A 25,723-nucleotide genomic window follows, 5' to 3' on the forward strand; every position below is an offset into this window, starting at 1 on the left:
CTGCACTAGATTTATCGCAGTGGTTAATGCTGGCGGACAAATTTGGTGCATGCCACTTTTCTTTGTTTCAATTATTGTTTCAACTGTTGTATGAATATACAAAAGTTTTGTGTATTAGATTACGTGCTGATATTAGCTGCAGTCCCTTTGTAGAAGTAGGTCCCCACTTCTTTCAGTCCAAAACGTATAAAAAGGGGTTAGGGTCCGTGCTGCAATAAAGGAAAGCTAAGGGGTAACACAAAAATCACTGGTTCTTTTTATGCTGCTTCTTCCAATCTCCTCCTTATCCTTCCTCCTTCGCAGCTTCTTAGTCTTTGAACCAACGAGCGGTAGTGGGTATGCTTCTCACGCCTTCAAAGAGAGTATCAACATAGCACAGACCTGCATGTAAAATAGTTCACACTTTTTTTTATTAAGGTCTGCGCTATGTTGATACTCTCTTTGAAGGCATGAGAAGCATACCCACTACCGCTCGTTGGTTCAGAGACTAAGAAACTGTTGTATGGCTTCCATTAAGAGAGCATTTTATTCCAAATTTGTGGTGCATTTTGTACCTGCACTCACATTAGTAATTGTGGTTCCAATGTGCTGAGCTGATAATTTTTAATGTATATTTTATAGGGATTGGAGTTCTGTTTTTCTGATAATGATTTCAAAATCATGTTGTTACCTAGTCAAATAACTGGTTTGACTTAGGGCTAGCCCTAAGGGAATTATCTTGGCAGTCTGATGGTTTTCACCCATTATCCCCTATACTGAGATCTAGACTTAGCTGCAGGAGACCTACCAGACCCCTATAGGAATAGTCTTGGTATGGTTGGCTGAGACACAAGTGTGAAGCATCGAGGGGTCCGGCAATACTCGTAGTCAGGAACAGGCAGATGTTAGGGCAGGCAGAGTACATGCAAATCTGTTAAGCAAGTCTGAGGTCAGGGCAGACAGCAGAGGGCCAGTACAGTAATCAGGCAAGTGTCAGGTCAGACAGCAGAGGGTCAGAGTCAGTAAACAGGCAGAGGTCGGTACACAAGCAGACAAACAGAACAGCATACCTTCTGAGAGAACTTGTAATCTAGATAACTTAAAGCTAAGGCACCCTCCCCTAGGGGAAGGTGCCTTAAATACCCTGAGGTGACCAGCCATCGGCTGAAGAAGACTAGGGAGCACGTCCTAGCCCTTTAAGAGATGCAGAGCATGCAACCAAGAAACAGACCAGGGAGATCCTTCATGGAAGTGCAGACTGTGGCCTACAGCATGGAGAGTCACATGGGACGCCGGCAGTTGTGCCCACTTCTGGTGAACAGAGGAGGGCAAGTGGGTGTGGACTGTCGGTACAACAAAACGAGAACCCAGGAAAGTGATGTTGTGTCCGTGCTGGCTTGGAGAAGTGGGACAGCAGCAGGCATGGGAATAACACATGTACATATATTAACATAATTAAAATGAGGTTGTCCAGGTCAGTGTATAATGCATATTGATGGAACTTTAAGCACTATAAAGCCATAATAAAAAAATAATCAGTACACAATGTTTGACCTGAAAACATCGTTTGAAAAGATGGATATTTATTTTAAGGTTAACCATGCGTAAGGCTGAATATAAACGTTACCTTAAACTGTATCATATAGCCAGGCTGTACAATGAGCTCTCTAGAGGACAGTATATTGTGTGTTTTGTCCTTCTTTTTGTTCGGCCAGTAAAGATGAAATGATGGATTACCACAGAAACCGGCTGTTCTCACAGCATTGGGGTAGAAACTCCAATGTTCATCATGGGACGTACCTTCTAGTAGGAGAACAAATATTAATCATTTTTTGATATCACAGGTAGTTTCAAACTGAGCTGAAAATATACCAATAAAAAACTACTGGTCATTTACAACCACAAATGAACAAAATCTTCACCATAGCAAAGTCAGTACTCTAATATACAGCATTTGCAAACCACTGAAAAAATGAAGAAAATTGAAAACTAGTATAAGTGGAATTATCCGGGTTGATATTCAACACAGCTATAAACATACCATCATCAAATGTGTCAACAAGCTGACTCGGGTTGATCTCTGCTCCTCCAATTAATATATTATCAAGGGCCCACTGAGATCGATCTGGACCTGGAACCACATAACTATTAATAATGGTGAAGGGCTGCCACCATCGTAGGCGAGTTGTGTTGGTTTGGGCATTCTCTGGAAGAAGTATGTAATCATAGCGGACTTCCATGTATTTCTGGTAATCCAGCTCATGAAGCAGGGTCCATGAGATTCCTGCAGGGAGATAACATTTAAAACTAGTAAGTACCATAACTTACTTATATATTCACTTATAAAATAAAGCTATAGAACTAATGCTGAATTAAAGTACTGCAATACATGTTAAAGAACCACTCTCATATTTATTCTTTTTATTTCAGACTCACATTTCAAATATATATTAAACCTCCTTTACTTCTAAAGTTTTTAGATGCTTAATTTATACAAAAATTCACATCTTCATTTTCAGTTACTGCATCATGTGACTTAGATAGGACTAAGAATTCTGTCCTTATACTTATCCAGTTTCTATCCTCCCTGTGCAGATGGAAACTACAAGCAGATACTGAAGGAAGATTGTCATCTGCTGTATCTCCGCCTCCCAGCAGCTCTTCATTCCTCCCACTACAGCCCCCACTGCCTCCACACCAGCATAGAATGCTTAGTATCACTAGGCTGCAAGGACCTTTTGACATCACATGGTCACACTTTGCAGAAAAATTAAAAAACTAGCAAATGCATAGATCTATGTTAGCTATTCTATTAGCTATTATTATAAACCCTTTTATATTAGGAAATTAAACAATAATTTAAGCAAATAAATGTTTTGATGTTGAAGTCTGAAAACAGTGGTCACATGATCCAACCATCAGTGGGTGGAAGCAACATTATAGAGGAAACGCCCACCCTCATTTACACTCTCCCCCTTAGGGCAGCAGTATTCTGGGAATTGTAGGCAAGACGGCATCAATATGAGAAGCAGTTTTGACAAAGTATCAGCCATTTTTAATCATTATAGTAGAGAGAAAAGGCAGATAAAGATGGCAGACCAGCACAGGAAAACTAGAAAGCAGAAAGGAGACTTGTAGCAGGGAAGAAGCAACAGTAAGAACATACTTGTAGAGTTATCTTTAGGTTTAGAGAAAAAAAAAAAAAACATGGGAGTGCTTCTTTTGGTATTTGGCCAAAACATTTGGTATAGTATATAGGGGCAAAGGTTTAAAAGTAATATCAGGAAGTATTACTTTACTGAGAGAGTAGTGGATGCATGGAATAGCCTTCCTGCAGAAGTGGTAGCTGCAAATACAGTGAAGGAGTTTAAGCATGCATGGGATAGGCACAAGGCCATCCTTCATATAAGATAGGGCCAAGGGCTATTCATAGTATTCAGTATATTGGGCAGACTAGATGGGCCGAATGGTTCTTATCTGCCGACACATTCTATGTTTCTATGTATATGAAAGCTTCAGATTTTATGGCCAACCACCTTATTTAGAGGTGTAAACAATAAGGAGGTTACTCCAGTTATTACCAATGGCTTAGGACTTGATGCTCATGCCCCTCTTCTTCTTTGTCAAACTCATTGAATTATAGCATCTGGTCTATTGAGTTTGCCAGATATCATATATATCATTAAATTACATTTGTACCATCCAACATACTTCTGATATGTCATAGTCGCTGTGGGTCTGGGTGTTGAGACCAAAATTTATTGCTAAACCGAGGGGTCAAAAGCGCTCAGCTCAGAGCTCTGCCCCTTAGTTTCTGTTCAGCTCTGCTCCGCTCTCCTCACAGCGCGGGCAAGTCACGTGCAGATTTATAGAAAATCTATAGGCTCGTAGAGCTGAGCAGTGCCAAACAGAAACAAAGAGGCACAGCTCCCAGCTAAGCACTTTGGACTCCTCAATTTAGCAATTGTTGGGGGTCTCAGCACCAGAACCCCCGTCGATCAAAACTTCTGACATAAACTATGAAATGTAATCATACCAATACAAATAGAACTTTACTCACAATATCTAGATGGATCAGTCAAATAGTAAACATATAAAGACTGACACCACTACTAACTGTAATATAAATGTCTTATTTAATAAATATCATGATTAAAACACATACAACACAGCACAGGGAGGAATGGGAGGCAAAACTCAATAATCAGTATAGCTACAATAGTTGTTAATAGCCCCTCACAGAGTTAGCATCCAAAATAAAAGAGACCAACAATTAGACCCGTATACACATATAAAGCAATATAGTGCCTAATGCAAACCTTACCCTGGCAAGACAGACCTAGATGTGCCTTATTTTGCCTTTGTCACTATGACACATTGAATATTTGTTAACATGATTTCATTTAGGCTACTTTCGCATTAGCGTTTTTTGAAGATCCGTCATGATCTTACCATAATACAACCACATGTATCCATCATGAACGGATCCAGTTGTATTAGGTCTTCTATAGCCATGACGGATCAGTCATGAACACCACTGAAAGTCAATGGGAGACAGATCCGTTTTCCATTGTGTCAGAGAAAACGGATCCGTCCCCGTTGACTTACATTGTGTGTCAGGACGTATCTGGCTTGCTCCACACCACATCACAGACAGAAAAATGCTGCAGGCAGCTTTATTCTGTCCGCGATGGGAGCGCAGCCAAACTGAACGGAATGCATTTTGGTGCATTCCGTTTCGTTCAGTTCAGTTTTGTCCAAATTGACAATGAATGGGAACAAAACTGAAGGGTGTTCTTCTGCTATTGAGATTCTATGATGGATCTCAATAGTAGAATTGAAAACGCTAATGTGAAAGTAGCCTTAGACAATTAACACCTACCTCCATCAGTTGAATACTCTAAAAGAACACCTTCTTTCCGACACATTGGTCTATGGCAAGATGTGATATTTTCACTGCCAATCCTTGCCCAGTATTGAACAAACCTAGAAGAAACAAACGTTTAAATGTACAATTGTCATTAATATTTCATTCATTTCTGGAAAACCAGAATGGTTCCAGATGAAACATTTTCTGCAATACATTGTACTGTACTGTTTACTATGCCTTACTTTGCTCCCCTTAAATCTAGATCCTGGGTGACTGTTTGCCGAATGGAAGATGACCAAAAATAAAGGGCAGCGTCCTCAGCTAGTATACCACAATCAGTACATGTTTTCCCCCCGTCCATAGACAGCCAGGAATCAGGTTTCAGCTCATCACTGTCAAATCGCTCCTTGAGAAAGGTCTGTAAAGAATTAAGAAATAACTTGAAGGAAATTTAGTTCATTTTTCTGTTTTACTCAATGCAAGTATAACAATAGCTGTAATTGTAATGAAAGTTAACATATAAACATCCCTTATTGACCAGCAGGCTTCGACCAAGAGTTTTTTTTTAAAAAAAATTTGTTGCATTCTAGTAGTTATAACCTTTTTTCCCCTGTCAATATATCCATACGAGGTCTTGTTTTTTGAGGAAGTTGTAGTTTTTAATAGCACCATTTTGGGGAACACAGCTTAGGCTACTTTCACACTAGCGTTCGGAGCGGATCCGTCTGATGTTTCATCAGACGGATCCGCTCCGATAATGCAGACGTTCGCATCCGTTCAGAACGGATGCGTCTGCATTAAAACTTAGAAAATTTTCTAAGTGTGAAAGTTGTCTGAGCGGATCCGTTCAGACTTTACATTGTAAGTCAATGGGGAACGGATCCGCTTGAAGATTGAGCCATATTGTGTCATCTTAAAGCGGATCCGTCCCCATTGACTTCCATTATAAGTCTGGACGGATCCGCTCGCCTCCGCACGGCCAGGCGGACACCCGAACGCTGCAAGCAGCGTTCAGGTGTCCGCTCACTGAGCGGAGCGGAGGCTGAGCGCTGGCAGGCGGATGCATTCTCAGTGGATCCGCCTCCACTGAGAATGCATTAGGGCCAGACGGATGCGTTCGGGGCCGCTCGTGAGCTCCTTCAAACGGAGCGCACGAGCGGACACCCGAACGCTAGTGTGAAAGTAGCCTTACTGATTAAGTCTGAAGTGGTTGGTAAAAAAAATCAGCAATACCGCCATTGAGTTATTACGTGATAAATTATGCAGCGTTCATTTTTTGGCATAAATAACATTATAAATTCATTCTGTGGGTCAATATGATTACAGTGATATCAAACACATATGTAGGGTCATTTATCAAACTGGTGTAATTTAGAACTGGCTTAGTTGCCCATACCAACCAGATTCCACCATTTTTGACAGCTGCTTTGGAATTGAAAGGTGGAATCTGATTGGTTGCTATGGGTGACTAAGACAGTTCTACTTTACACCAGTTTGATAAATGACCCCAATAGTTTTTTATGCTGTACTACTTAAAAAAATGTTTTTGCATTGCCGGATCCTAAGACCATAACTTTTTTTATGTTTCATTGTACAGAGCTGTGTGAGAGCTTGATTTTTGTAGGATGACTTTGGGGTGTATAAAACATTTTAAGCTCTTTTAATATTTTTTTTTGTGACGAATAAGCAAAAATCAGCAATTCTGGCATTCTTTTTACAGCATCCTCCATATGGAATATATTACATGATATTTGTGTAGTACACGCCATTAAGGATGTGGCAATACTAAATATCTGGAGGGGATTTTATTTTAGCAATTTTTTTTCATTAAAAAGCTTATTTTCCCAGTGGAAAAAGTGCATATTTCTTTTAACTTGCATTTTTATTTTATTTAATAAAGCTTTTTAAATATTAACTTTAAACTATTTACTAGTTCCACAAGGGGACTTTAATAGGCGACCTTCTGATCCCTTCTATAATACATTGCAATTGCTTATGCAATGCAATGTATTATTCTGTCAGTGCTATACTAACATCCACCAGCAGGCTGCACCAGAGCATGCTATGAGTAAGAACCATTGCAACTAAGTTCAAAACATGTCAGCGAGGTGACCAGGGCTCTGTGGCACGTATTTTTTTTATGTACTTTTCAATAAAATGATGTTTTTTTCCTCTTATATTTGGTCTAATCAAAATAAAAGATTTCCCCCATAGTTCACTACAAAGCAATGGAGGAAATACTGTATATCATGAGTGTTTCAGGATGCATGTATTTACAAAATGCAGCAAATTCACTGGTATGATACATTTAAATAACCTTTTTCTTCTTTGTGCCTGCTTACTGGTGGCCGATATACAATATTTTGCTCCAAATTATGGCCCACACCTTTAATAAATTTATAGTGGATTTTACAGTTCCGTTTATCCACATACTCCAATTTTAAAACTGCAGGTATGAAAAGTGTGTAGAAGAAATGGTGTATATCAGGGATGCTCAACCTGCGGCCCTCCAGCTGTTGCAAAACTACAACTCCCAGCATGCCCAGAAAGCCTACAGCCGAGCATGATGGGAGTTGTAGTTTTGCAACAGCTGGAGGGCCGCAGGTTGAGCATCTCTGGTGTATACCATGCACATTTTGCTGTATTTTACCCCAGACTTTGAGTGCCGTTTGCTAATATTTCTCCAGCAATGTATTTAAGGTACTCACCTTTAGTGGATGGGACAAATAACAGTTTGGCCCAGAGTATCCTGGATCACAAATGCACTGCTCCTTCAAACAATCTCCATGACCATTACAGTTGTTCAAGCATCCAGGTCCAATGTATAAATTGTCAATTCCCCACTGCATATCTGAATACTTTTGGTAAAATCGAAACCTGACAGGACTACAAGGAAAAGTGTGTCAAAGAAGGCTACAGAAGTAGTTTCAAATTTCCTGTAAATGCCATGGTGCTGGGAAGGGAGGAGTGGGTGCCAATAAGCCACTCAGCCTTGGTCAGGCTATTTAGATACATGGCGAGGGTGTCAAACTGAATCTTTGCCTCAGGTGAAGGAAAGCCAACTCTGCATTAGTATATGTATAGAAAATCATCTAAAGTAAGGCTGGGTTCACATTTCATTTATGGCCTTTTCTTATTGTATATGCCGGGGTGTTCACATTACATAGATGCCTCAGTCACCCCTAGGCATCGACTGCAAAACATCTATGTGTTCGACATATACTTTATTATTTTTTTTTACTGGATACCTCTGTATGGAATAGCATAGTCTACAATGCTATTCCATACCTTTTTCCGGTATTACAGTATAATGTATATTTTGTTGTGAATCTGGTTGTAACTGTATGGACACGTTTAGGCCCCTTTCACATGGGCGAGTATTCTGCGCGGATGCGATGCGTGAGTTGAACACATTGCACCCGCACTGAATCCAGACCCATTCATTTCTATGGGGCTGTGCACATGAGCTGTGATTTTCACGCATCACTTGTGCGTTGCGTGAAAATCGCAGCAAGCTCTATATTCAGCGTTTTTCACGCAACGCAGGCCCCATAGAAGTGAATGGGGCTGCGTGAAAATCGCAAGCATCTGCAAGCAAGTGCAGATGCGGTGCGATTTTCACGGATGGTTGCTAGGTATTATTTTCCCTTATAACATGGTTATAAGGGAAAATAATAGCATTCTGAATACAGATTGCAAGGTAAAATAGTGATGGAGGGGTTAAAAAAATAAATAAATAACTCACCGAGTCCACTTGATCGCGTAGTTGCGGATCTCTGTCTTCTTCTGTAATGTTGAGCTGCCGGCTATGGACCTGTGGTGACGTCACATCACATGATCCAATCACATGGTCCCTCACCATGGTGATGAACCATGTGATTGGACCATGTGATGAGCACAGTGACATCATCAAAGGTCCTATTCCTGTGCACAGTAAAGAAGAAGACAGAAGAGATGCCGGCTGCGTGATCAAGTGGATTAAGGTGAGTTAAATGATTTATTTATTTATTTTAACCCCTCCAGCCTTATTGTACTATGCATTCTGTACTAAGAATGCTATTATTTTCCCTTATAACCATGTTATAAGGGAAAATAATACAATCTACATAACACCTAACCCAAACCCGAACTTCTGTGAAGAAGTTTGGGTTTGGGTTCCAAACATGCCGATTTTTCTCATGCGCGTGCAAAACGCATTACAATGTTTTGCACTTGCGTGGAAAAATTGCGCATTTTCCCGCAGCACACCCGCATCTTATAGGGGCAAAAAACATGACGCCCGTGTGAAAGAGGCCTTAGAGTGCTTTGCTGGCTTGACACATTAGAAAAAGACACCCCAAAGATACAGTAAAGCTAAAACAAAAAGAATATATATAACTGAAAAAGCCATCAGAGAGAGTTACTTCAGATGGAAGACAATTTGAAAGAAATACAATATTAATAAACATATACATATTTTAAGATATTACAATGAATTACTCTAAGGCCCCTTTCACACGGGCGAGTTTTCCGCGCGGTTGCAATGCGTGAGGTGAACGCATTGCACCCGCACTGAATCCGGACCCATTCATTTCTATGGGGCAGTGCACATGAGCGGTGATTTTCACACATCACTTGTGCGTTGAGTGAAAATCGCAAGATGCTCCTCTTTGTGCGTTTTTCACGTAACGCAGGCCCCATAGAAATGAATGGGGTTGCGTGAAAATCGCAAGCATCCGCAAGCATATGCGGATGCGGTGCGATTTTCACGCATGGTTGCTAGGTGACGATCGGGATGGGGACCCGATCATTATTATTTTCCCTTATAACATGGTTATAAGGGAAAATAATAGCATTCTGAATACAGAGTGCTAAGTAAAATAGGGCTGGAGGGGTTAAAAAATATATATAATTTAACTCACCTTAATCCACTTGTTTGCGCAGCCGGCATCTCTTCTGTCTTGATCTGTGAGCAATAGGACCTTTGATGACGTCACTATGCTCACAGATCAAGACAGAAGAGATGCCGGCTGCGCAAACAAGTGGATTAAGGTGAGTTACATTTTTTTTTTTTTTTTTAACCCCTCCAGCCCTATTTTACTTAGCATTCTGTATTCAGAATGCTATTATTTTCCCTTATAACCATGTTTTAAGGGAAAATAATCCAATCTACACTACAACTAATCCAAAACACATTGCACCCACGCGATAAAAACTGAACATCGGAACGCAATCGCAGTCAAAACTGGCTGCAATTGCGTACCTACTCGTGTGGGTTTGCCGCAATGGACCAGGACGCATCCGGACCTTATCCGGACACGCTCGTCTGCAAGGGGCCTAAGCAATATTGTATAAAGGTAAATTGATAGTTTGGGCAAAACCCAATTTACTCATCTGCTGCCTTTTGTTAATCCACACCTATACTTAGTGTCTTGGTATGCAGCACACCATGCTGATATAATTTGCTGTCATACACAGACATAAATCCAAAAAGGTAAATCTCCCTCAGACCAATGCATGATTAAATACAGTAGCAAATTCTACTCCATGAAAAAGCTCTCTAAAATATCCTCTAAAAACTGTGGGTGTCGTTTACAAACAGATATACACCACTTTTTGGCATATATCTGTCACAGATTGTGACACAAAGGTTATTTGTGCCGCAGTCTACGACTTTTCCAGGTCTAAAAAAAGGGGCTTGGCATGGGCGGGAGGCCTGTATTATTTATAATTTTCTATGCCTGTTTTAGGTGTAGAAAATGGTATAAATCTATGTAGAGGCCAGCATCTGTACATAAATTCGGTGCATCCACCACCAGCTAACGGGGTATTAAAGGGCTTCTCTGGGAATTAAGAAAATTAAAATATTACTTTATTATAATTAGGAAAAAAAAAAACGGCTGCCGTCCAAGTAGCACATACAAAACCTGTCCTTATCACACAGCAGGACAAGTTACTTCACAGATCTGAGCTAAAGAGCTGCCTCAGCCTCCTCTCTGCTCTGCTTGTTAGGGATTATGATACTGAATACAGCTGATAAGATCTTCAGCTGAATCGCTGTAGGAATGGAGTTCATGAGGAGACATGAAGTACAGAGAGGATGGACAGGACTGACTGTGGCAATGTGGGGCTGTGGTAATGGAGACTGCATACAAGGGCTGCTGCTAATTAGCCACATCCCAATTGTCCACTCCGTACTTCATATCTCTTCATGAACTCCATTCCTACACAGATTCAGCTGAAGTTCATATTAAGGCCTCCTGCACACGACCGATTGGCTTTTCAGTGTTTTGTGGTCCGTTTTTCACGGATCCGTTGTTCCGTTTTTTGTTTCCGTTGTGTTTCCGTTTCTGTTCCGTTTTTCCGTATGGCATATACAGTATACAGTAATTACATAGATAAAATTGGGCTGGGCATAACATTTTTAATAGATGGTTCCGCAAAAAACGGAATGGAAACGGAAGACATACAGATGCATTTCCGTATGTGTTCCGTTTTTTTGCGGACCCATTGACTTGAATAGAGCCACGGAACGTGATTTGCGGGCAATAATAGGACATATTCTATCTTTAAACGGAACAGAAAAACGGAAATACGGAAAAAACGGAATGCATACGGAGTGCATTCCGTTTTTTTTGCGGAACCATTGAAATGAATGGTTCCGTATACGGACTGTATACAGAACGCAAAAAACGGCCAGTAAACGGGGAAAAAAAACGGTCATGTGTAGGAGGCCTAAACTGTATTCAGGATCATAACCTCTGACGAGCAGAGAGGAGGATGAGGCAGCTCTTTACCTCAGTTTTGTGAAGTATCTTGTCCATCTGTGTGATTAGGATGATTAGGACGGGTTTTGTGTGTACTGATAGGACAGCGGACATTTTATTTCTCCTTATGATTGTGCGCCAGACAAAACAATCCATTATAACTAATGAAAGGCATTTGGGAATATATTTATAATAAATTAATGTTTTCAGTAATTTTATTTTCTTAATTCCTGGAGAACCCCTTTAAGACTGGCTCCTAAAACCCTGGTCTTACTAAATGACCCCCAGTTTATCCACCTTGGATAAAATACACTTGGCCTTAAATTGGTTGTTTCATCAAGACAACCTCTTGCTATATATCCTTTTATGGAGTCATAGAAGGGGATTACCCCTCTATAATCCAGAACAGAGTGCAACCATGTAAGAGCAGATACCACTTTAGTGGACCAGGTCTATCCATACATTACACCTGCACCTTGCATAAAATAGTAAAAAGAATAAAGACCTGGAAAAGGCCATAGTGATAAGCTAACGTAAATTTATCTTTAGGTTTGTTTTCTCTCAGATTATGTTTCCATTGACCTCCAAATGTGGCATTTCGGGTCTGGTTTGAGCCTACTTATGACTTGTATTGAATTAGGATAGTTAACATATTTATAGATACCAATCAGTTTCTCATGCTTTTTGTAGTTTTCATAGACTGAGGAAAATACACTATTGACAAAAATGAAGGCAAACTGTAGTTCACTGACTCACTTTCCAATGAGGTTAACAGGCAAAGGATAGATGATTCGTTTCCATCCTTTAGCTGGAAAAAACACTGATGGCTGTGACACACTCCCGGAGCATTTGGGGTCAGCAGGTAAACACTGTGGAATTAGGTAACTCCAGCTCACACCAAAGTCAGTTGAATACTGAACATGCACATTGTTCGGCACATTCTTCTCAGAGGTCTTGCAGCCAACTGCAATCTATGATACAAAAAGAACAATGAAATTCAACTTTTCCACTAATAGTGAGATAACTTATACTATATGATACGGTATATACTGTAGATGCAAAGAAGAGAGAAGATATATTAAATAAAAAATGGATTATAGAAAAGGGATTTAAATGATCAAAGTTTGCATTTACAGGTATTAAAATCTCTTGTGAGGGTACAACTACACATTCAGTTTATTTATGCAGTTTTTGAAGCCAAAATCAGGCGTACATCATAAATGAAAAGAAAGCATTAACCCCTTAGGCCTCTTGCACACTAACAATCGTTAATTTCTAACGATAATTTGTTTTCCCTTAGTCCTAACAGCAGCACAGATGGGGTTAACCACCCCCCATGGACTGGTAGGACCGGCGGAATTTTAATGAGCCCAAGTAATAATTAAACACTTAAACCTCCCCTATAAAGGAGGGAATCACCTCCAGCCCATTGTGTTATAGCAAGAAAAAACTAGTCTTACTAGGGTGGGAAATTTGTGTGCTGCTGTTAGGACTAAGGGAAAACTAATTATCGTTAGAAATGAAAGATTCCCTTACGTCCTACCAGCAGCACAGATGGGGAGATAGCAAGAAGAACCCCTAGGGAGGGCCATCATGCCTGGCAGAACTAAGAATAGTCTGCCCAAAGGCCGAGTACTCAGCTAATCTGGCATTTAGTCTATAATGGGAGATGAATGTTGATTCAGAGCTCCAGGAGGCAGATTTACAAATCATGTCGAGCGGAAGAAGACTCCTCTCGGCAAAAGAAGTAGCTACATCCCTCGTAGAATGGGCTTTTACAAACCCCTGAGGGTCTAGAGATTGGGAAACAAAGGATTCCCCATTAGCCTCCTTAATCCATCGACTGATGGATGGTTTAGACGCCTTACGGCCTTTAAATTTACCGGCAAACAGGATTAGAAGATTTTCATCTTTCCTGAACTCCTTGATCTATCCACATAGATCCAGAGGCATCTCGAGACATCCAAAGGATGCATAGCAGGTTCCTCGGAGGAGGTAGAAGGTCTAGAAAGAACCGGGAGGGATATCACCTGGTTGATATTCTGGAAAGAAGGAACCTTAGGCTTAAAGTACGGGAGAAATCTTAAAAGGACCCGGTCTTGCAAAAAAATGGTATAGGGCTCGTGCGCTGATAGAGCTTGAAGCTCAGAGACCCTCTTGGCCGAAAGGAAGGGCAACGAACTGAAGGTGTCTGGTGACACCTGACACCTGGACCGCGATCCTGAGATATTTCCTGGAAGCAGGATGAATCGGGATGTGCAAATATGCATCCTTGAGGTCCAGGGTTGCCGTCACATCTCCAGGATTGAGAACGTGAACCACTGACCTGATGGTTTCCATACGGAACCTTACTTTCCTTACGTATCGATTGAAGAATCTCAAATCGATAATCATTCGGAGATCCCCTGACGCCTTGGGAACCAGAAACACTGGTGAGTAAATCCCTAAGCCCCGTTCCCCTGCCGGAACCTCCTCCAGAGCCCCCTTGTGGATGTAATCCTGAATGTAAGCCTCCAGAACCGACTGCCTTGCGGCCTGTGGAAGTTTGGTTCTGATGAACCTGTCCGGAGACAGAGAAAGAAGATTGATTGAGTACCCCTCTGATATGACATTCAGGACCCAGGGATCCGAAATCTCTCGGATACAGATGTCCTTGAAGTGGGAGAGCTGACCTCCGATGGGAAGATGAGGCAGGGGAGTGGGGAAGTCTTCTGGCAGGATGGCAGGAGTCACGGGAGTCATCCAAGAGCCTTGAGGAGGCCCTGTCACGGAACCATGAACCAGACGTACAACAAGGGATAAGTGAAAATAAGAAGGCTTTATTGAAAATAAAGCTGTAAAGCAAAAGTCCAAACGGATGGCGAAACCGAAGCAGAGTCTTTGCGAAGCCAGAGGTCAGGAACCAGAAGGGTAGTCAGACGAAGCCAGGATCAGGAACCAGCAGGGTAGTCAGACGAAGCCAGGATCAGGAACCAGCAGGGTAGTCGGACGAAACCAGGATCAGGAACCAGCAGGGTAGTCGGACGAAACCAGGATCAGGAACCAGAAGCAGCAGCAGTCTAGAAGCATGTGAACACAGGAGGACCAAGCAAGGAACTGAAGCCACAGACCTCCTATATCTATGAGCTGGGCATCCAGCTCCTCCCAGTGGGAAGGAGGAGCCGCAGGGTGGGAGGCTACAAGAAACCCAGAAACCAAGATGGCCGCCAGCACATGTCAAACGAAGGAGAACAGCAAGAAGGTAAGACCATGACAGGCCCGTAGTCAGGAGGTGGATTTTTTATCCTTGGCTCCTTCAAGAGAGCGCCTCGAACCTCTTCGCTGTGCTCCCCAGTCCCTCCGGGCTCTTGACTGCTGGTCAGACCTACCACCACGGTTTTGTCTGCCTCGCCCCCGAAAGGACTGTTGGGGAAGACTCTTCCCCTTTTAATCTGACAGGTCTTCCATAATCTTATCCAACTCTGAGTCAAACAAACGGTTGGGCTCAAAGGGAAGGCTACATGGAATTGTCAGCGACCCAAGGCTTAAGCCACAAAGGCCTGCGGGCCACTGACACCAGGGTTATGGTTTTGGCCGCCAACTTCAGTTGCTGTTGCGCTGTATCAGACAGTAAATTCATCGCCAGGTTGACAGTCTTGAAAGCCGCCAGAATGTCGTCCCGAGACTCCTTCTGATCCACATCCATCTGGATCTGGTTTAATCGAGACCGGAGCGATGGCCGTAGAAGCGGAAGCTGCAGCTGCCGTATAACCTCTCCTGAGTGTGCACTCTGCCTGTCAAGGGAATCCTGCAGACTCGACCCATTGTCCGCAGGAACCAGAGTGCGCTTGGACAGTTTGGCAATCGCCATGTCCACCTTGGGAATGGAACCCCACGATTCCACCAAGGGTTTAGCCATCGGAAACATGGTTCTGAATCTTCAGTTAGAATCGGACCCCTTTCGGGTTTCTTCCACTCTGTGCGCATGACAGAGAGGAGGGTCTTATCTGCTTTAAAGACACGAAGTGCCCGACTAGCAGGATCAGAGGGCTCCCCCAGGTCAACATCATGGTCCCCCGACCTGATGGACTTAAGTAACTTTTGTGTCTTATCAGGAGGAAAGAAACATGAAGTAAGCTCCTCCTCATCCGAGGAGGAGGAATTCAAGGAGACTACGGACGGTCTCTCTACTGGAGCCGAAGACTCCATAGGAGTCTGAGTAGGAAGCCTCTCATCCAGCAGGCTTATAACCCCTTTGATGGATCCATCAACATAGGTCTTTACCCACTGATACATATCCTGCATCGTAGGTTCGGTGGAAGGTTGGACCCTCAGACGGCAGCCATCACACCTGGAGTAGGGACAGCTATCCTCCAAAAGTGCGCTACAATCATAGCATGAAAAATGTTTCTGCTTGGAAACCGCTATTTTGCCATTTCGAATCCCGTGGAGGCTTTTTTTTTTTTTTCTTAAAGTCAACGGAACAAGGGATTCCCAACCAGTCTCCCAAGCTGGTTCCTACCAAGCCCCAAGCTGCTTATCTTCTGCGATCTGATGAGTGCAGGTAAATTCAGCTTAGAATAACCGTTGACCGACCTCACTGCGGGGAAAAAGAAAAAAAGGATAAGTAAAACATTTGTAAACAACCAATAAATGTTTCAAGAGAAAGGTAAAAGAAAAGGCAGACCGGCGGATAGCTGAAAATGAGGACCAGAAATAAGGCACCAATAAGTGGAGGAACACCAGCTTATGGGACTCTGGGAGCTAGCTTAAAAAGCATGTGCAGCCAGAGAACGACCTGGTTCACAATGTTTCCTTAAATAGGGGAGGGAGTGGGCTCAGAGCCGAGTCCCCGCCCCCAGAGGAGAAAACACATAGCAGTAAATAAAAAGGTTTCCCCCCAGGAAGGAATACAATAAAACCTCCAACCGGAGGGAAAATCGCGAATTATATATAAAAAAATTCGCAATAATGATGCGAAATCGCGTCGCAAGGAAAAAATTTCGGAAGTGACGTCAGATTCGGAAGATGGCGGCGCCCAGCGGCCGCAAGGAAAAGTTCAGAGGACGCAGCGCCGGCAGCAGGTAAGCTGCCGGACAAGCCCTAGTAGTAAAAACGGAGGCAAAGCCCGCAGATAACATGAAAAAAAGATTCCCCCCTAAGAGAGGGGGGAATCACCGCCTAGTCCACCTGTCCGGAGGACAGAAAAAAACACAATGGGCTGGAGGTGATTCCCTCCTTTATAGGGGAGGTTTAAGTGTTTAATTATTACTTGGGCTCATTAAAATTCCCCCGGTCCTACCAGTCCATGGGGGGTGGTTAACCCCATCTGTGCTGCTGGTAGGACGTAAGGGAATAGGGATTGTGTCAGGATGTTTTCAGTGAAACTTGCACCATTTTGCAAGAAAGTCAAGTCAGTTTTGTCTGCAATTGCGTTCAGCGTTTAAATTTTTTCAGTGCGGGTGTAATCAGTTTTTAATTTTTTCATGCGCGTGAAAAAAACTGGAGATTTACAAACAACATCTCCTAGAAACCATCAGGGAAAAACACATTACATCCGTATGCAATGCGTTTTTCACTGAAGCCACTGAAGCACTTCTATGGGCCGAGGGCTGTGTGAAAAACGCAGAATATAGAACATGCTGCTATTCTCTCACAACACAGAAATGACGCGTGAAAAACAACGCTCATTTTCACAGACCCATTGAAATGAATGGGCTAGGATTAATTGCGGGTGCTATGCCTTCACTTCACACATTGAAAAATGATCTGTTGTTTAAACAGGTTTTTACGTCAGACATATATTTTTTTTAATTTTTGGTGTTTTTATTTTTTATTTTTACATGTCGCTATTTATATTTTAAAAAGTATATAATCCTGCATTTTTCACACTGGCCACCAGCCCTAAAATATGTTAATCATTCCCTGGGGGAGATTTATCAAACTGGTGTACAATAGAACTGACTTAGTTGCCCATAGCAACCAATCAGATTCCACATGAAAGGTGAAATCTAATTGGTTGCTCTGGGCAACTAAGTCAGTTCTACTGTACAGCAGTTTGATAAATCTCCGCCTCTGTCTTTTTAGAGCCACTACATGGGCCATAGACACAATGGACATGGGAGAGTTTTCTAGGCATGCTCAGTGACCTGTGCAGAGGTCAGGGAGGAGTAGATGAGGTGTGATATCACCTATTGTGAAGCGTGGATCATGTGTTATCTATATAGAGGTGTTACTTGTCATTGTAATTCTACCTGTGGTGATGATAATATCTAGTGAAAAGTTATCTGTATACAGCTGGAAATCAGAAGGATTATATACATTTTTAATATACCGTAGATAATGACATGGAAACATAAAAAAAATAAAAACTCACCAAAAATTCTAAAATCATATGTATAATATAAAAATGTAATTTAAACAATGGGACATTTTCTGATTACACTTTCTCTTTAAGTTCCAAGATTCAGAGGCTTATTAGACTATATACACCACTCAGCAATGATAATACTCTCCAGAGGTACAGTATACATTATGTTCAGTGGGGTTTTCCTGGGAAATGAGATTTTGTACAATGTGTCCTCCGAATATTTGGCAGCATATGCAGAGGAGTTGGGTGTAGTGTAGTAATTATTCAATCTCTGCAGGGATGCCAGAAAACTTAATGAAGTATGGGACCAGCGTAGGGGTATGACTGTACAATAACTGCACAAATTGTAAATCTATCAGGGAAATAGACTTTGGGGTTTTGAGAACAAGATTGCAAGTCTTGGTGGCCCACACACAATGCATTCAGGCTTTTTGAGAGTATCTTATGGAAAATAGTAATGACCTGTGGGATTTGAGCTAATGTAGAAGAATCCAAACACAGGCTTGTCAGATATAGTCACATATGACACTTATCATTACACACTAGGTGAACAAGACTTTGCTTAAAGGTGCTCCTACACAGTGTGGCCGGACACTGTAATGTGTGCCTATACCCACAGTGCAGCTGGTCATGGTAACTCCATGTGGCTTACTGCTGAATGCTGGGCCATGTACAGGCACCACAGAGATACAGCCACACAATGCGTCCTTGTGTGGCTAAACATATGGTGACCAATGGCTACATGATTATCTATGTCATATCTCAGTTTTACTTGCAATATCACATGGCCACTGTATGTGTGCGGGGCTACAGCCACACTAGGGCACTGCAATGTCTGCCTGTATGCTAAGTATAAAGCCCCTTGTCTCCCAGGTGCTCCTGCTCAACATGTAAGTACAAGTTCACAGTTCAGTTATTTGATTAGCTATTTCCATCAGTTATTGTGAGCCAAAATCAGTAGTGACGCCTACACAGAAATCAGTTATAAAGGAAAGATCTGCACCTTTTCTGTGTTTTTGACCTGCACCTGGTTTTGGCTCACAATAACTGATAGAAATAACTGAAGTGTGGACGCAGCCTAAATCGGTTATTTGAGAACTCATTTTTGTGAGCTCTAGCGTGATGTCTGCAAGTTGTTTACAGCTTAAAGGGGTTATCCCATCATAATGATCACTGTTAAATCTGTTAATGATTTGACAGTGATCATTTTTGTAAATATACTTTATTAACAAATTCCCACCGATTAGGAGAAAATTCATCCCCACTTACCTTATTGTTGTGACTCGGTCTCCCCTGGTTACGACCACCGCTCTTCCGCAAAATCCCGATGGTCGCGCTTGCCCAGAAGACTTCTTCTTTTCTCCCGGCCGGGCCACTCGCTGTCCTGAACGCGCACGCTGCCGCGCATGCGCGACGGTGACTTCTTCCCGGCCAGAATAGTACAGAGCTGCGAACGCGCACGCCGGCTCTGTACTATACTGGCCAGAAATAAGTCACATTGCGCATGCGCGGCAGCGTGCGCGTTCGATCCAGCGCGCGGCCCGGCCGGGAGAAGACTTCAATCAAGATGAAGCCCGCCCCCAGCCAGAATCCAGGAAGTGAACGCGCGGTGGCAGCAGGTAAGTATAAAAACGCAAAGTGGGATAACCCCTTTAATAGTGTTGATCAAGCACCAAAGTGCTCGGGTGCTCTGGTGCTCCAGTAGAACACTTTGCGATGCTCGGGTGCTCTACAGAGCACCCGAGTACAATGGAAGTCAATGGGAGAAACCGAGCATTAAACTAGGCACCCCATGCTCTGATGAGGGGAGGGTGCCGTGTCCCACTGAGTTCTATGCAGAAGATTGCTGTACAGTGAGGGAATCCCCCAGTGTGAGTCCACGGCTTAGGAGTCCCTGCTCTGACACCATATATAGCTATGTCCATATATGGAGTCAGTGCTTGGGGACACCCAGTGTATTTAAATCTAATTTAGCCTCTATTTCTAAAAAGTTTCTCCCAGGATTTGAACTCATAACCTTCTACATTAGAGGCAAGGACTTTAACCACTCAGATATAAAGCTGAATGATAAACCTCATTAGTACTGTAGTTTGACATGTAGTAAGTATTCCTATACAGCAGAAGTATCATTTCATATTTCACTGCAGGTTAACATTTAGCTGCATAGTGTAGTGGTTAAAGTTCTTGGCTCTAATGTAGAAGGCTGTGAGTTCAAATCCTGGCAGAAACATTTCAGAAATAGAGGCTAAATTAAATTATATTTGTTTCTTTAGTAATTGTAAAAAATGTATGGCACAAAATAAATGTGTAATTACAAAAAAAATAAATAAATAAATATATATATATATATATATATATATATATATATATATATATACACACACACACACACACACTCACCTAAAGAATTATTAGGAACACCATACTAATACGGTGTTGGACCCCCTTTTGCCTTCAGAACTGCCTTAATTGTACGTGGCATTGATTCAACAAGGTGCTGATAGCATTCTTTAGAAATGTTGGCCCATATTGATAGGATAGCATCTTGCAGTTGATGGAGATTTGAGGGATGCACATCCAGGGCACGAAGCTCCCGTTCCACCACATCCCAAAGATGCTCTATTGGGTTGAGATCTGGTGACTGTGGGGGCCATTTTAGTACAGTGAACTCATTGTCATGTTCAAGAAACCAATTTGAAATGATTCGAGCTTTGTGATATGGTGCATTATCCTGCTGGAAGTAGCCATCAGAGGATGGATACATGTTCTCATTCTGTTTACGCCAAATTCGGACTCTAACATTTGAATGTCTCAACAGAAATCAAGACTCATCAGACCAGGCAACATTTTCCAGTCTTCAACAGTCCAATTTTGGTGAGCTCGTGCAAATTGTAGCCTCTTTTTCCTATTTGTAGTGGAGATGAGTGGTACCCGGTGGGGTCTTCTGCTGTTGTAGCCCATCCGCCTCAAGGTTGTGCGTGTTGTGGCTTCACAAATGCTTTGCTGCATACCTCGGTTGTAACGAGTGGTTATTTCAGTCAACGTTGCTCTTCTATCAGCTTGAATCAGTCGGCCCATTCTCCTCTGACCTCTAGCATCCACAAGGCATTTTTGCCCACAGGACTGCCGCATACTGGATGTTTTTCCCTTTTCACACCATTCTTTGTAAACCCTAGAAATGGTTGTGCGTGAAAATCCCAGTAACTGAGCAGATTGTGAAATACTCAGACCGGCCTGTCTGGCACCAACAACCATGCCACGCTCAAAATTGCTTAAATCACCTTTCTTTCCCATTCTGAAATTCAGTTTGGAGTTCAGGAGATTGTCTTGACCAGGACCACACCCCTAAATGCATTGAAGCAACTGCCATGTGATTGGTTGACTAGATAATTGCATTAATGAGAAATAGAACAGGTGTTCCTAATAATTCTTTAGGTGAGTGTATATATAGATAAAATCATACTTCTGATATATACAGTATGAATGCATAATATGTGGGAAACTACTACTGATGTTTTTAGCCATAATATATTTACATATATTGTAATATATTATATATTCTAAATATATAATATATGTAAATATATTATGGATAAAAACTTATATATATATATATATATATATATATATTTAAATTAAATTTTGCCTCTATTTCTGAACAGTTTCTGCCGGGATTTTAACTCACAACCTTCTACATTAGAGCCAAGAACCTTTACCACTACGCTATACAGCTACATGTGAACCTGCAGTGAAATATGAAATGATACTTCTGCTGTATAGGAATACTTACTACATGACAAACTAGGTTTTTCTGACACAGTTTATCATTCAGCTTTATAGCTGAGTGGCTAAAGTACTTGCCTCTAATGTAGAAGGTTGTGAGTTCAAATCCCGGCAGAAACTTTTCAGAAATAGAGGCTAAATTGGATTTAAATACACTGACTTGAGCATGCTCGCTCAACACTACAGCTTATATAAGTCTACTTGAGGAAAAGAGCAAAGCCCTCAGCAAATATGGTACGTATGTATTGCTTTCATGTTTCCTCTACTCCAGTGAATTGTAATGAAATAACAAAAGAAAGCTGGTAATTTAAAAAGAAATCACATTTACCTTAAACTGCATGATCCAGTTTTCTGCTGGTGTCAGATCATGGGTTACTGTGTACACTTCTCTGCCATCATGACTTCCACAGATCATTACACCATCGGGTGAGTCACAGAATCTCTCAATGCTACAGTCATCATGGAAAAGCCAATGCTCATTCACTTATAATAAAACAAAAATGTTAGTGTTTTACACACTATAGCTTTATTCACACTGTTTCTTTATGAACACTAATCCAATTTTCCATCTGCAAAGAGAATCTGGGAAACATGTATGGTTTATATGCACATTGGGGGACATTTAACAAGTCAGATATGTCAGTTTTTTGGCTTACAATTGTCACACGTGATACTGATTGCAGTGTTTCCTGCCACATTTGGTTACATTTTGGGAGATTTGCGGTTTCCCTCCACTTTTCAAAGTGGTCTATATTTCAAGGCTAAAAGTGAGATTAGACCTGGATTATGGCACATTTACTATGGGTAACTTTTGTAAAAGTCACAAAAAAGTCACAATCTACACCAAGCTCCCTGGTGTACATTTACACATTTAGGTGTAGACCACAATGTAATCGTATCCAAATACATTTAGAAGGTGCACCATTTCATGAGCTTGGCACAGACACAAAACAAAGACAGACTTAAAACTGACACAAAAACAACTGCAAATGACAAATGTCCTCCATTGTGTTTTTTTCTCACTCTCATACATTGAGTTGGTTTGTCTGAACTTAAAAAAAAAACTAAAAAAACTACCAGAACATGAAAAAAAGATACGTATGAATAGCCCCATTGACTTGTATCCCCTTTTAGAATGGACAGCACACGGAAATTAAAATGGTTGTGTGAATACACAGTATGATGTTTAATAACTGCTAAAACCAGTTATCAGTTTTCTTCTGAAACTATAAATGACACCTACTGTACGTCATGGTGTCCATGGAATACGGACGGATGGTGTCCGTGTGATATCCGTCTTTACTGCACACCCATTCACTTGAATGGGCAAAGATTGTATGTAAATGATGCATGCTATGATTTTCTCTACATAGACTGACAGTCTGTGTGGGCCCATTGACTATACAGCATTCTGGCTCATGGAGGGGGTCCCTTTATGACTTCCATTTTCTCTAATACAGCAGTATGACTGGGGTTGTCTTCATAAAATAACTCCTTCATGAGAGAACATGACATTTATTTTAGATGATATAAAGAAAATATATGTTCTACAACTACTTACCTGCTGTATATGTTCTGCAAAGGCAAACATTGGCATATTATTTTCATAAGTGTAACGTGAAGAATATATAGACAGTGAATATATATACTGAAGTGATTATAACCCAGTATGGAAATATATGTAAGCAGAAGAATATTATAACAGCTAATATCATTATACTGTTAATTCAATTACCTGCAGTTTTTTCTTCGTCAGAAAAATCAAAGACTACCCTCCCAACGGGGCCTGCATCAGCTGGGGTGCGCTCATGATGTGGAAGTGGGGCATTGCTGAATGTGTCTAACATCACCGTACTCTGATCTACAGAACCCGATATCAGAACATTGTCGATTGCCCAATCATTTTGGTCTAGGCCATCATGCTTAGGCTGCCACCAGCGGAATCGAGTGCCAAATGTCTTAGCACTGGGAGGTAGAAGAATATTTACAAAGCTGCAAGTGAAAAAAATTATTGTTAAGCAGCTCACCTTGGTGTCCTATTGATGAAGGGCAGGAAATAGCTTTTTTCAGAAATGAAATTATTTAAAGTAAATTATAAACACAATGGAGCAGATTCACTAATCCTATTGATGGCATACTCTTAGACAGGCTCTAGACCTATACCAGATTTATTACAGAGGTCTCAGGCTGGATGATAAATCTGGTACAGGGATGGACACAATTCTCAGAATTTTACACTAGAATTGTGGCCAATATTAACCCTTTCAAGACCAAGTGATTTTCAGTTTTTTCCCAAAGCCAAAACTTTTATTTGTTTATTTTTTCATTCACATACCCGTATGAGCTTGCTTTTTTGTTGGACAATATGTACTTTCTAATGGCACCATGCCCCTTGGCATAAAGTTACACCCATTTTATGTTAAGCCCCCCCCCCCCCCTTGTCAAGCTAGGCGTAAATAACTTATCCAAACATATATGTGTCAAACTGCTCCACATTTTAGTGAAATTTATGCCAAAATCTAGGTGCACTCACTTTATTAAATGGGGCCACAGTATACTCTGCAAGATACATACCATACAAAAGATATAAAACATTATTCTGCAACATTAAAAAGCTATATTCTGATATTCTGGAACTTTTGTAATACATTTTTTGTGTGCTTTTTTAAGGCCCCCTGCACACATTGCGAGTTTACCGCAGCGTAGAACAGTACCAGCAAAGAGTATGAGATAACACAAATCTTATGTACACTTTTGCATTTTTTTAATGCGGAAATTGACCTGCATTGCATATTTCAAAATCCACAGCATGTCAATTATGTTTGCGGCTTTAGCTGTGGATTTCCACCTTTTCAATTAATCTTTCCTGTAGACCTCCCCACTCTTTTACAATCACATCTCCTCACCTTGATTGCAATATGCATTAAAAAACTGCCTCAGATCAGCTCTATTAGCATCTTTTCATAAGGCTGTAAAAAGTAGTTCCATGTTACTAAACTTCTTTACATGTTCTGGGTACAGGGGCAGACTGGCCATGGGCCAATGCCCATGGAAGTCGCCTGAGCCTTCCTCATAGCTGCCGGCCAGGTACATAATGATCTGACGCTCACAACATTAATTAATGCTAGAAGCAACAGGTACTTATGTACCTAGGCAGCAACCGCAGGTGTCCTCCTGAATCCAACTGTATCACCGTCCTATATGGCCATATTTGGTGCTGTACTGTGGTATTGCTGGCCCGGCTACTTCTCTTGTAACTGTCTACTTGTAGCTTTGTGTTGACCCTGCCTACTTCGGTTGCCCTGCTTTCTTTCAATTTGGCCTGGTCTACAACTTGGGCCCACTTTAAGTTTTTTTTGTCCAGGGCCACTTTACATTCCCAATCTGTTCCTGTTCTGGTATATGTGTAAGAATTAAATGAACAGACTATTTAAAGTATATACCACTTTACATATTAAAACAAAACAGTACCCTATAATTTACATAATATACAATTGGGAACAGCCTGATAACTGAGCATGAAAACTGCAGTAGGTATAGGATGTTTCATGAAAGTCCGTACCCTTCAGCAGAATGCAGGTTGTAAATGATTTAAACATTTCCTGCAACCCTGAACATTTATCTGATCACATCTGCTTTGAAAGGGGCAGTTTCCACTCATAACAATATGTGATGAGATAACTACAGTGTTTAGGCAATCCAATATTATAATAATACAGGGTCACTAACAGATGAAGTGCTGTTTCATAAAACAACAGTAGGGGGAGTTGTGATACAGCGATGCATAAACATTCTTATCTCTAACTGCAGAAACCTTCCACTGTCGGAGATTAACACAAGGTGTTGTTGGGTTTTATGCATTTAAAGTTCAAAATATTTTTCTCCTTAATAATAGTACAGTGAAAGCTCTCCAGCACCCCTTATACAGACCACATTTTCTGTGAAATTCCATCATATAATATGCATACTGGCAATTCTCTTTAAGAAGACTGCCAC

At 41.4% G+C, this 25,723-nt stretch overlaps 1 protein-coding gene and 1 pseudogene across 2 annotated transcripts in view; both read right to left on the reverse strand.

The window, feature by feature from the left end:
- RELN (reelin) overlaps positions 1-25,723 on the reverse strand; it is an 841,105-nt gene that overhangs the window by 60,148 nt on the left and 755,234 nt on the right. Inside the window, exons 50-57 of one of the 2 annotated variants that reach the window (XM_040412563.1) lie at positions 23,463-23,719; positions 22,056-22,210; positions 12,352-12,566; positions 7,558-7,735; positions 5,092-5,267; positions 4,862-4,965; positions 2,021-2,263; positions 1,607-1,779 (exon numbers count right to left, since the gene is read on the reverse strand). In XM_040412563.1, the coding sequence (XP_040268497.1) occupies positions 1,607-1,779; positions 2,021-2,263; positions 4,862-4,965; positions 5,092-5,267; positions 7,558-7,735; positions 12,352-12,566; positions 22,056-22,210; positions 23,463-23,719 (1,501 nt within the window). Of the gene's footprint in view, positions 1-1,606; positions 1,783-2,020; positions 2,264-4,861; positions 4,966-5,091; positions 5,268-7,557; positions 7,736-12,351; positions 12,567-22,055; positions 22,211-23,462; positions 23,720-25,723 lie in introns of both variants that reach the window. The other variant, XM_040412554.1, reaches the window with a different exon arrangement.
- LOC120987538 lies at positions 16,048-16,166 on the reverse strand (annotated as a pseudogene).

Source organism: Bufo bufo, chromosome 1 (genome assembly GCF_905171765.1).
Source record: "Bufo bufo chromosome 1, aBufBuf1.1, whole genome shotgun sequence".
Classification (NCBI taxonomy): domain Eukaryota; kingdom Metazoa; phylum Chordata; class Amphibia; order Anura; family Bufonidae; genus Bufo; species Bufo bufo.